The following is a 12,912-nucleotide window of genomic DNA, read 5'->3' as shown; positions in this document are numbered from 1 at the left end:
ATGTGTTGGAGATCGGGGAACGTAGAGATCTAATTATTTACTAACAGCAGTGACCGGGAGGGAGGTTTGGGAACGGCACACGGGGAGCTCCAGGCTACGGGCTCCGTCCATCTGCCACTGCTGTCCTCTTTTAAACCTGGAAATCCTCTTACATTCAATTATCTGAATATGCTTGTATTTTATAGCAGATTTGTGTTCTAGTGTACTGAATCAGTAGATGGATCTCCTTTTAATTCTTTATAATGATTTTATTAAGTAGTGGTGGACCAAGCTGCCAACTGGCCCTTGGCACAAGACCACTGGCCTGACCACAGGTCTTCTCTTACAAGATCAGGAAATGTATATACTAAGCACTTGATGTGAGTAATAAACATTATGACGAGAATCGATTCAGAATCAAATGATTCAAGTGAGTCGACACTTAAAGGCTCGTCATATTTACAGCCTTGCTGTGCTAGACAATCCATATATTTATTTATTTATTTATTTATTTATTTATTTATTTTGATTATTTGACTGGCATAGTCATCTTAGAGTGAAGAGAACCTGACTGAATCAGAGTCATAAACAAAACGATTCATCAAATGATTCAAATAGGTGAGCTGACCAATGCAACTTGTGTTTGTTTGAATACTTGCTGGACAATCTGTATATTTAATTACTTATTTAATGATGTTACTGGCATAGTCGTCTTAAGAGTGGTGGGCCAAGCTGCCAGTTGGCCCTTGGCACAAGACCACTGGTCTGACCACTGGACTAAATCAGAGTCATAAGCAAAACGATTCATCTGTTTGCCAAAAGAATCGACAACCCTCTTTTCAGAAATGGGTATCTGATTCTTTATAATGATTTTATTAAGTAGTGGTGGACCAAGCTGCCAACTGGCCCTTGGCACAAGACCACTGGCAGGTCAAGAAACACACTGACAGCTCAGGCCGTCCATAACAGGTTCAGGAGTTTGAATAGTTTGAGTACAATTGAAATAATTAGCACTTATAATATGAGGACTTTGTCATTCTGAGTCAATTCTGAATCAAATGATTCAAATAGGTGAGTCGACACTTAAAAGCAGACCGATGCAACTTGCGTTTGTTTGAATACTTGCTGGACTGTCCATATTTTTATTTATTTATTTATAATATTTCACAGGCATAGTCGTCCCAGAGTGAACCTGACTGAATCAGAGTCATTAACAAAACGATTCATCTATTTGCCAAAAGAATCTTCGACATCCCTTCTCAGAACATGAGGGGAACAGGAAGGAGAAGAGAGTTTGAGGCAAGCAATTAGTCTTTCAGCTTCTGTGATGGGAAGAATTGATCCATGCTGCATGTTGGGGGAGATAAGGGCTTCCCTCCCGCGGGACGCCCCCCGGCCCGCAGCGCAGCGGGAGACACGAGACGGGCCTCGTGCTGGGCGCCTCAACTACCCCCTTCTCTCTGCACGTCCTTATTCCCTGTGCGCTTCTGTCGATCGCAGCTCCGGAATGCTGATGCTTTTTGCGACGAGCCATATATGGTCGCCTTCATTCGACGTCTGCATAGCTTGATGTCCGAGTCTCGAATTGGCCATGGCTTTGAAAGGGAAGGTTGGATGTGGATCCACTTTCTTGACACTGCATCAGCAGGTTCTACTGTCTGGGAGAGGTTCTGGCACTAGTGGTTGAGGAATACAGAGGGCAGAGTGTGGTCTTCCCTGTATTTTGGGGTCCTCTCTAGGAATCGGCTGCTAGCTGGTGAGAGTCAGGAGTTGCCTGGGATTTTAGATTAATACTTTTGGAGGGAAAGTTGAGGGTCCTGTTTAGGAACCCAACTGTGGCAGCTTGGTAGTGGTGGTGGAGCCGTCTTCTTGTCATGTGACCTTGAGACTCCCAAGGTCCATAAGAAGTAAACCCTAACCCCTCTTTTGTTTTTCCCCCTCAGGCTTTTCGACCTTGTCGCTGGCCGACCAGATGAGCCTCCTGCAGAGCGCCTGGATGGAGATCCTGATCCTGCGCGTGGTCTACCGGTCTCTGTCGTTCGAGGACAAGCTGGTGTACGCCGAGGACTACATCATGGATGAGGACCAGTCCAAGCTGGCCGGCCTGCTGGACCTGAACAACGCCATCCTGCAGCTGGTGAAGAAGTACAAGAGCATGAAGCTGGAGAAGGAGGAGTTCGTGACTCTGAAGGCTATAGCGCTGGCGAATTCAGGTGAGTCGGGATCTGCTTTACGTTTATTGACTTGGACGTGGAAAGTTCTGGAATGTCGGTTAGCTTGGTGGCATGGCCTTCAAACCCATTGTAAGGGAGTAGAAGACACTGTCTACAGCCAAGCAACATCCTTGGGGGCTTCCATCCCATTCAGTCAAGGTTTAAGACTTATGGCACTGTAAAGCTTGCTTGACTGGGGACAGTCTGACCCTTGTTTTAACAGCTTGTAATTTATACCAGGACTCTTGAATTACAAATGACACTCCAGTAAAAACTCTCAGATTTGGTTGGCGATTTGGTTTCTTTGGACAGTATTTCCAATGGGTGCAGTCAAACAAGCCCTACTTATACGGGTACAGAGAGCCCAGCTATAGCCATGCCATAAATGAACGGACATTCTGGAACTTTCTACCCCCTTATTTAAATAATCTGTATATTTTAAATCGGGCCAGCCTTGAAAGGTGTCGAGCTCTGCCGTAATTGATTCCCTTTGTCCCTGGGGATCATTAGAAAAGATCCATGGGTCCGATTTTTCCGATACCAACACCTCCCCTTGTCTCAGGAATAAACAAATAAACAAAAGCCCGACCTGCCTTGTTTGAAGGCATGTCCGTTTCCCTTTATTAGCATAAGTCTGCTTTGAAATACCTCCCAAACAAGAAGCCCATCACCGACCGACCATCGGCGTGTCGATAACCCATTCGGACGCGTGCCCCGGTGCCTCCTTTCCTTTGACCCGTCTTTGAACTTTATCTCGGTCGGCGTCCGGTCTGTTTTTCCAGCGCCCTCCCCCCTTTAATTACATGAAGGAAGCCGTCGATAAAATCTGTTAAACGGGATGCGGCCGGCGGGCCGAGCGGGAGGGCGGCTATTTGTTCAAATTCTCCGGCGCTCAGGGTATTGACAGTTTGTTTTCTGAGGCCATATGTGACGATCAATCCCGGCTGGGTCTGACCATGCTGAAAAATGAAAGAGCAGATTGCTCCTGCTCTCGCCTGCCGGTGGCCGGAGGCCTGCCGTCCTCCGGACGAACAAGGGTGCACGCTCTTGAGAAATTCTTAACAAATTGATTTTGTAATTATCGGTCCGTCCCTGTTGTCGATGCCCACGCGCCTAGAGACCGATTGTTCGTGGCCAGAAGGACCAGGCAAGAGCGATGTGCAGATTTATTCAGATGGACGGGCATCGTTCCTCTCCCCTTTTTGAGCTGGACGTGGTTCCTGGCCCGGCGTCATCACCTGCTGGCTAAAGGGAGCGTGCGATGGATTTCTCCTAGAAGAATGGGACTTTTATTCAATAGTACACAAAACCCTTAATTAAGAATGATTTTTTTCTGGCCTTGGTGTTTGTTCTGAACCAACTGATCCATCCAAGTCCTTCTTTTATCGTTCAGTCTTTTCCCATCGACATGTTGCCACCGCTGCTTCTAGTTCCCATACCTAATTTTAAACTGTTCCATGCCTTCCACTGCATAAAAAAGCAGAAACTTGGCAGGACGGTCTGGCTGGCAATCAGTGTCCCAATTTATTCCGGAAGGTGTTGGTTGGGATTGAGTTCAAGGCTCTGCGCAGACCAGACCACAGGAGTGCCTTCATACTGGCTGGAACAGGAAAGGTCCTTGTCTAAACTCTTTCCAGTGTCCTCCCAGACATCACGTCTGCCAATTGTGTCTGCCAATCGTGTTACAAGTGGTGTCCACATACTTTGGGCTAATTGGTGTGTGATGGCCTCCTTTTTGGGTCTATTTTCCTTGGATTCTCTAGGCTGCAGTGCAGTAACACACCCTGGATAGGACGCCAATCCACCAGGAAGCCTCGGCCACCCTCGCAGACATCACGTCTGCCAATCATGTCTGTAGGTAGACGCTAGTCTGGGTCTTGTTGGCGTTGTCCCCCAAGCTATTCTTGGAGCTTCTCCTTATCAATGGCTAGTAAATCCTGCTCTTTATGCAAGAAGTCCTGGACGATGATATACTGTATACGTTCCCTACGACGGTCCAAGTCGTCCAGCACCTCCGCTGATACTTAGATTGATGGCAGTGTTGGCACGGCAGGCGCGGCGGAAAGGTGCAGTTAAGCACTTTCCTGGCAAGGAAACGGGTCGGCCTCGTCACAGGTCAGTTTTCTTTTCTGATGGACGGGACCTCGCCGTCTGAATTCTAGATGGGCCCGGACCGGACTGCACATGTCGAGCCGACCGCGCGGCATCATAGTTGCTAGTTGTTCAAAACCTTTCTTTTTAGCAGAACCTATGAATAATTTTTAATTTATGTAGTGATTGTAGCTATTTTATTTATTTATTTATTTATTTATTAATTGTAGTGATGTCTTTGTCTTGTGGCACTTTGAGATTTGTACACAAATGTAAAGTGCATTACAAATTAAATGTATTATTATTATTATTATTATTAAATACGGGCTATCGGGAAAAGCGCTGGGGAACTCCCACATGATTCCGTTCTTATCGATATTTGACCCTACAGTTATTATTTAATGTGTAGGCATCGATCCGGGGCTTGGATTGGACTCAGTTGGCGCGGGGATTGTGTGCGTTCTGACGTGAAGTCCCTGGAGGACGGGCTGGAGATCAAATGTCAATGTGCAGAACTCGCTGTTTATTGAAAGGCAGTCGTGTATAACAAAGTGACGTCATTTATTATATATATGCAAAATGCGCATCAGATTAGTGTCTGCTCTTCTAGTTTCCATTCCAGTTTTTGCTTTATTCTCCTTTTCCTTCTGACCTAGTCATATCAGATTCCCTAATTGTGACTTCCTCTGCCAGACTATCGCACGCCCCTTCCGACTTATAGATATTTTTGCTTACCGCAGAGCAAAATGCGCATCAGATTAGTACCCGCCCTTTGACTATATTTCCTTAGGCACCAAATTTCAGCTCTTTAACTGACAAAATGGGCGCGTTTTATTTAAATGTATAAAATAAACACTATTTTAGTTTTGTCTTGGTGCAAAATGCGCATCAGATTGATGTTTGCCCTTCAGCTATAATAATATCAATATATTAGCAGCTTTAAATAGGAAACTCAGTAAAATGAGTCCCACCCAAAAAAATAAACATATAGAGTGTACATCGGGACGACTGGAAGGATGACTGTGACCCAGTCCTTGTGAGAGAGACAAATTCCCACAGACACACTCATTTAAACGCCCACAGTGTCTAACAGGCTGGTCAGACGTCCACATACTTTTGACCATATAGTGTGTACATAGGGACGACAGTGAGTCAGCCCTAGTGAGAGAGACAAATTCCCACAGACACATTTCAAAATTTTCCTGAAGGTGCACGTCATTTAAAGGCCCACAGTGTCCAACAAGCTGGTCGGGCATCCACATACTTTTGACCATATAGTGTGTACATAGGGACGACTGGAGAGACGTCTGTGAGCCAGCCCTTGTGAGAGAGACAAATTCCCACAGACACAGTCCAAAATTCTAAATGCCTACAGTGTCCAACGAGCTGGACAGGCGTCCACATACTTTTGACAACAGAGCACAAACAGCAAGAGCGACCGAAAAGTGTAGAAAAGGGGCTCGACTCGTCCATTCCGCCGTCCCGCCACGCCACAGCTCGTTCCGCGGTGATTGAACACACACTTGAGTATTAAACAGCGACGCTCGCGTGTTTACAAGGCTCTCGACGGGCCTGATGAATGCCGCGCGATCGCGACGGCGTTCGAAGCCCGAGCGCTAACAGGAGCGGACAATGAGCCGCCCTTAAAGCGTCGATCCCCGTGCGTGACCGCTATTGTCGGAGAGAAATGTCAGACAGGGGACATTTGCATATTCGCTCGTTAGCAGGGCGCACGGGCGCGGCTGGTTAATACGAAATCCCCGTCGCTTTAACGGTTCACAATCACTAAATACTGGTTTAGGTCTGGAGGGTCTAAAAACAAACCTGAAACCACCTTATGATACATTTAGCACCACACAGAGGCCTTTCATTTAACCTATTTAAATAATGTTAACTAAAGAGCAGGCACTAATCTGATGCGCATTCTGCACCACCTAGCTCACAGTCAGCCTTCCAGTCGTCCCTATGTTCACACTATATGGTCAAAAGTATGTGGACGCCTGACCAGTTCGTTGGACACTGTGGGAATTTACAATTTTGGAGTGTGTCTCTGGGAATTTGTCTCTCTCACAAGGGCTGGCTCACAGTCGTCCTTCCAGTCGCCCCTATGTACAGACTATATGGTCAAAAGTATGTGGACGCCTGACCAGTTCGTTGGACACTGTGGGAATTTACAATTTTGGAGTGTGTCTCTGGGAATTTGTCTCTCTCACAAGGGCTGGCTCACAGTCGTCCTTCCAGTCGCCCCTATGTACAGACTATATGGTCAAAAGTATGTGGACGCCTGACCAGCTTGTTGGACACCGGACGCTTAAAGTGCACCTTCAGGAAAATTTTGGAGTGTGTTTGTGGGAATTTGTCTCTCTCACAAGGGCTCACCATATTTACACACTGTATGGTCAAAAGTATATGGACGCCTGCCCAGCTCGTTGGACACTGTAGGCATTTAGAATTTTGGACTGTGTCTGTGGGAATTTGTCTCTCTCACAAGGGCTGGCTCACAGTTTTTCTTCCAGTCGTCCCTGTGTACACACTATGGTCAAAAGTATGTAGACGCCTGTCCAGCTCGTTGGACACTGGGCGTTTAAAATTTTGGAGTGTGTCTGTGGGCATTTGTGTCTCTCACAAGGGCTGGCTCACGGTCGTCCTTCCAGTCATCTCAATGACCAACTCGTTGGACACTGGGCGTTTAAATGAAGTTTGGAGTGTGACTGTGGAAATTTGTGTCTTTCTCAGAAGGGCTGGCTCACAGTCGTCCTTCCAGTCGTCCCTATGCACACACTATTTGGTCAAAAGTATGTGGACGCCTGATCAGCTCGTTGGACACTGTGGGAGTTTATATAAAGTGGGCTTTCAGGAACATTGTGGAGTGTGTCTGTGGGAGTTTGTCTCTCTCACAAGGGCTGGCTCACAGTCGTCGTTCCAGTTCATGTCAAACTTGGTCTATGGGGTCAGAGTCAGTGCGTGTCGTTGTTAGGAAATGTAATCATCTAAGTGCCCTGTTTCTGTGCCCTGTTTGTATGGGCACAGAGAAGTCACCAGCTATATTAGAACTTCATACACCCCCAAATGAATCATCTAATTTGATTCATCTAGTCTAATAAAACCCCAGATTTCTCGATGTTATGTTTTGTCTAACGTTGCGACCCTGCCTGTCCCCCCACACAGACTCGATGCACATAGAGGACGTGGAGGCGGTGCAGAAGCTGCAGGACGTGCTCCACGAGGCCCTCCAGGACTACGAGAGCAGCCAGCACGCCGAGGACCCCCGCCGGGCCGGGAAGCTGCTCATGACCCTCCCGCTGCTGCGCCAGACCTCCACCAAAGCCGTGCAGCACTTCTACAGCATCAAACAGGACGGCAAGGTGCCCATGCACAAACTCTTCCTGGAGCTGCTCGAGGCCAAAGTCTAGCTCCTGCTGGTCCCCCGCGTCTGGGGAGCATAACCGTGACGACGCTACTCCGAACTACTGATGCTGATAGATGCTTAAAAGAAATATTGACCTGAATTTTGGGAGGATGGGGGTGTCGGACTGGAAGGAGGAAGAATTGATTAATAACGCTTTTATTATTTCGCACCGGGACTTTTGACTCGAGCCATGTTTGACTCGTTTTTAGCGCTACCGAAAAAACTCTCTCGATTTTCACTCGTCCGGAGCCGGGAAAGGACCTCGGAGTTCAACCGATCGGGAAGCCGACGGAAGCGTCCAGTCTCGAACCTACATTCGGTCCCTAATCGAGAAGTCGTGTTGCCCTCTGATCTTCCAAGGAAGGATTTAGTTTTTTCCGTTTCTGCTGGAGGGTGGACCGAGTAGCTTTCGATCTTTGTCTCATTATAAACACTCTTCCAAAGACTTTCAGCCACTTTTTAAAGCCCCTGAATGAAAGAAATCTGTTTTATTTATTCTTAGGTTATAATACCGAGGGACAAAAGTATTGGGATACCCAATAAATTATTGAATTTGAGTATTTCAAATGCATTTATATGCTTTCCAATAAAAGACCCATTCTTTTGGGATAAATTGGAACACCAGCTGAGGCTTTCTCGACCCAAACATTGACCGAATGGGCACAAATTCCCACAGACATGCCTTCTTCTAAGACTGGCTGTCATTAAAAACCTAATTTCAATGTAAACAAATAAATAAAACAGGTTTTTTTGGAGGGATTTTTTCCGTGTGTTCGTGTGGGTGGACAGAGTAGCTTTCGATCTTCGACTTATTACAAACACTCCTGGATTCTTTTAAAGTCTTCCAAACACTTTCAGCCTCTGAAATCTGTTTTATTTATTCTTTGGTTATAATACCAAGGGGCAAAAGTATTGGGACACCCATTCTAATTATTAGAATGTGTGTATTTGGCTAACAGGTCTAATAAATTGACCGTATAAGGGAAGACCTGTTCTTCTGGGATATATTGGAACACCAGTTGAGGCTTTCTCGACCCAAACATCGACCAAATGGGCACAAATTCTCACAGACATCACTTCTTTTAAGACTTGCTGTCATAATAGATAGATGTCCGACAAGCTCATGCTCGGTGTCCAAACACAGACCACATTGCCGAAAACACTCATTTTAATGTAAATAGATAAATAAAACCGGTGGACCGAGTAGCTTTCGATCTTCCAAACACTTTCAGCCGCTTTTTAAAGCCCCCAAATGAATAACATCTGTTTTATTTATTCTTAAGTTAAAATTCCAAGGGCCAAAAGTATTGGGACACCCATTGAATTATTAAAATTTGTCTATTTCAGCCACGGCATTGGCTAACAGGTCTGATAAACTGACGTATAAGGTAAGACTCGTTCCTTTGGGATGAACTGGAACACGACCCTTGACTGGGGCACAAATTCCCACAGACATGCCTTCTTCTGAGACTGGCTGTTATTATAGATGTACGACAAGCTCATGCTTCAGCTTTCCTTTCGGTGCTTCATATAGGACGGACGGTCAGCAATACCACAAACATGAACCGATCATGTGATATATAAAATAATATATGCATTTATATTCCTCCAAATGTCCTTACTTTTACTGATTTTACTGATTTAAATAAAGTAATAATAATAATAATTAAAAAATAAAAAACGTATCTATACGTAACGTAGCACTTAGGAAGGACGAGGAATTTAGAGCTGTCCGGGCGATCGGGGGCTCAGTATTGGTAAGACGGAACATTTCCGGAATCTTCTTTACCCTTGTATATTGTAAATGATCAGATTATAAATTAACGTAAGACAATTTATTAAGGGGGTGGGCGGGGCTAGTAGTGTAACGTCTAGATGTTTTATTATTGTTACTATTGTACCTTTTTTTTAATTAACATAACGCTCCGCCCAATCACGCCCACTCCGCTTCCTCCGGACCATCCGGGCTCCCGGTCACTCAGAGACAGGGTCGATTTCGAGACGCTACTGGACGTACCATTCCTCAGGAGACACGAGAAACTTGGAACCCTACTTGGCGCTGGATGAGCAGTGTAATCTCCGCTGATAGCTGGTAGAATCGATTAACCGTTATTTAAAGGACGGAACCACGTATATAAAAAGGGATCATTTATCCGACGTTCCTATAAGCTAACGACGTATATCTAAGGTTAAAAAAACAAAAAAATCCAAAAACAAAGATTAAACAAAAATAGACTGGAGCTTTGGAGCCTCTCTGAACGGTCGTGGATTCCTTTTCGGCATTTTTTAAATTTAATTTATTATTATTATTTTTTAAACAAAACGCTGTACATACGGCCTGTCATGCTTTTCTTATTAATGCTCTTGAAGTCGCCAATAAAAGTAACTTTTTTTATTTTTATTTTTAAGTTTTCAGTACTTCCAACACATAGCATCATTTTTCGATCATATCTTGACCTTGTCCACACTATTTTTGGAAATTCGATCTATTCTTTAGTTTTGTCTGCTAAACACAGCATAGAATTAAGAAAAAAAACGCTATTTTCTAGTTTAAACAAAATGCTTTCAGAACACAAGCTCTCAAGTCCCTAACTGTCCTTTTCTTTTTCTTTCTTCTTTGTTTCTTTTCTTTTTTTTCTTTTGTTCTTTCTTTCTGTCTGTCTTTTTCTTTTTTATTTCTTTATTTCTTTTTTCTTTCCTTCTTTTTGTTCTTTCTTATTTTTTTATTTGGTGTCTTTCTTTTTCTTCTTTGCCTTTTTTATTTTGTTCTTTCTTACTTTCATTCTTTATATTTTACTTTCTTTCTGTCTGTCAGTCTGTCTTTTTTATTTCTTTATTTATTTCTTTTTTCTTTCTTTCTTTCTTTCTTTCTTTCTTTCTTTCTTTCTTCATTTATTTATTTCTTTATTTCTTTATTTCTTTCTTACTTTCTTCTTTATTTCTTTATTTCTCTTCTTACTTTCTTTCTCTTTTTTATTTCTTTTTTTATTTACTTCTTTATTTCTTTTTTCTCCCTTTTTTATTTCTTTATTTTCTTCTTTATTTTCTCTCTTTTCTTATTTCTTTCTTTCTTTTGTTCTTTCTTTTCTTCATTTTTTTCTTTCCTTCTTTCTTTCTTTCTTTCTAGTCCCCAATTTTCCCAAATTCCACTTTATTAAAAACAGCAGCAGCTCTTTTCAATTCAAATAAAAAAAAAAAACATCCAGTGAGCGGCAGTTCTAACAGCAGGGGTCAAAGCTGAATCATTCTGACAGGAAAGTAACTTGAGTTCGCACTTTTTACAGCCCTGGTGGGCGACAGCTGATGCTCACTAAACGCACTTGTTGAATTTTGAGGTTCAGGTTATAGTGGGCACAGGCTCACTTAAACTGGACAGTTTGGGTTCGTAAACAATGTTACAACAAAATTGGGTATTCGAGTTATCATTTGGCTTTCGTGTTAGCTTCCTGTCACCGGTCCGGCCACATTGCTTAAAGCTTGTTAATCAACAAAGCATTTCTGCTTGTTGAACTGCCGCTCACTGGATGTTTTCCTGCACTGTTTTGTGAAAACTTGAGGCAATATTTGTCACGTCTGTCCGGGTAATTACAGGTCATCTATTAGCCAGCACGACGTTAAAATTCGTAACTAGTTAGCGCTTGCCCTTGGTAGTGCACAAATGTAGGCAGCAGGAACCCATTTGGGATACAGCCTGCTCTATTTAGTAACGACATAAAGCTGATGAATCAGACACCCAGTGCACAAAACTAGTGTTGACTAGGTCTTAGCGCTTTGGAAAGGTTAGCATGATGCCACTGTTTCATTTTTATACGCAATTTGTCAACAAAGGTGCTGTTTTTTTTATTTTTAATTCAATTCAGTTTTATTGTTGTTTTTGTTATATTTTACTCGTCTTTTGAGTAAATATGGTTCCAAACACCCAGACTAAATCCATCCACTGGCTCAAACGATCAAGAAAAGGTTTTTTACTTGAATATTGTTGTTTATTTCGTCATTATTATTATTATTATCCGTAGCAGGTCTGATTTTATTTAACATATTTTCTTATTTAAAGCAATATAACGGTGTGGCCAGCAGGTGTCGCACTTTGCAACTGACTTCGATCGAAATGCTGTATTTATCGGACTATTTTGCAACATAAGGAACACAAGGAGTAAAAAAGAACTAAACGATGTACAAAAACAACTGCTATTTTTATTGTAGAGGACGTCCCGGGCGTCGGCTGTATTTATTCTCTCACCCGGCGCACAGACGACGGCTAGAGATATTTTTCAAAGCTATACGACGGGCGAGACGACGCCAAAACCCGCAGCTCCGAGGTGGTAGGAACCGTGTCCGTAGCTCTAGACGTGCTTCACATGGGTGAATCGACAACTTGTATATTTTTGTGACGTGTACCATACAGTGTGTTCCAAACCGTTCTGTCCATCTGTGTAAATGTATTTATTTTACCCTGTATATACTGTACTGTTCAATGTAAAGAGAGAGAGAGACAGAGAGAGAGAGAGAGAGAGAGAGAGAGAGACCTATGATTCTGTAACTAGCATCACTTCAGATGTGTAACTCCAATTATGCCTTTCAGAATAATGGTAGAGCAATATTAAAACATGCTTCCAGTTTTGATTTCTGTCTCCGGCTCTCGTTTCTTCAACCAAACAGTTTCTTCTGTCAGCTCTTCTTTATCCTTCTTTTTACTTCTTTATTCTTCTTATTACTTCTTTATTCTTCTTATTACTTCTTTATCCTTCTTATTACTTCAGCCAAACAGTTTCTTCGGTCAGATCTTCTTTATCCTTCTTTTTACTTTTTTTATTCTACTTATTACTTCTTTATACTTCTTATTTCTTTAGCCACCAACAGTTTCTTCTGTCAGCTCTTCTTTATTCTTTTTACTTTCATTTTTCTTTCTTCTTTTTTTATTCCCTTCCGTCCCTTTTCTTCTGTCAGCTGTTCTTTATCCTTGTTATTACTTCTTTACCTGCTTCTACTTTCTTTTCTTTCTTTTCTTTTTCTGTCTTATCTCCTTCCTTTCTTCCTTACTCTTCTTTTCTTTTTTTTCTTTTTTTCTTTCTTTTTTCTTTTATTTTCTTTTTATTTTCTTCTTCCTACCTTCCTTCTTTCCTTGCCTTTTTACCTTTCTTTCCTGCTTGTTTCTTTTGTTTATCTGTCTGTTCTTTCTTTCTTTCTTTCTTTTCTTTCTTCTTTTCTTTCTTTTGTCTT

General features: G+C 42.9%; 1 protein-coding gene across 2 annotated transcripts in view; it reads left to right on the top strand.

Moving 5' to 3' along the window:
• esrrga (estrogen-related receptor gamma a) overlaps nucleotides 1-7,830 on the top strand; it is a 129,167-nt gene extending 121,337 nt beyond the window's left edge. For both annotated transcript variants that reach the window (XM_063006930.1, XM_063006929.1), the window contains 2 exons: nucleotides 1,923-2,192; nucleotides 7,452-7,830. In XM_063006930.1, the coding sequence (XP_062863000.1) occupies nucleotides 1,923-2,192; nucleotides 7,452-7,696 (515 nt within the window). In that variant the 3' untranslated portion in view covers nucleotides 7,697-7,830. The remainder of the gene's footprint in view (nucleotides 1-1,922; nucleotides 2,193-7,451) is intronic.
• The last annotated feature ends 5,082 nt before the right edge of the window (nucleotides 7,831-12,912 follow it).

Source organism: Trichomycterus rosablanca, chromosome 13 (assembly GCF_030014385.1).
Source record: "Trichomycterus rosablanca isolate fTriRos1 chromosome 13, fTriRos1.hap1, whole genome shotgun sequence".
In the NCBI taxonomy this organism is placed as follows: domain Eukaryota; kingdom Metazoa; phylum Chordata; class Actinopteri; order Siluriformes; family Trichomycteridae; genus Trichomycterus; species Trichomycterus rosablanca.
This window is presented reverse-complemented; position numbering and strand designations above follow the sequence as displayed.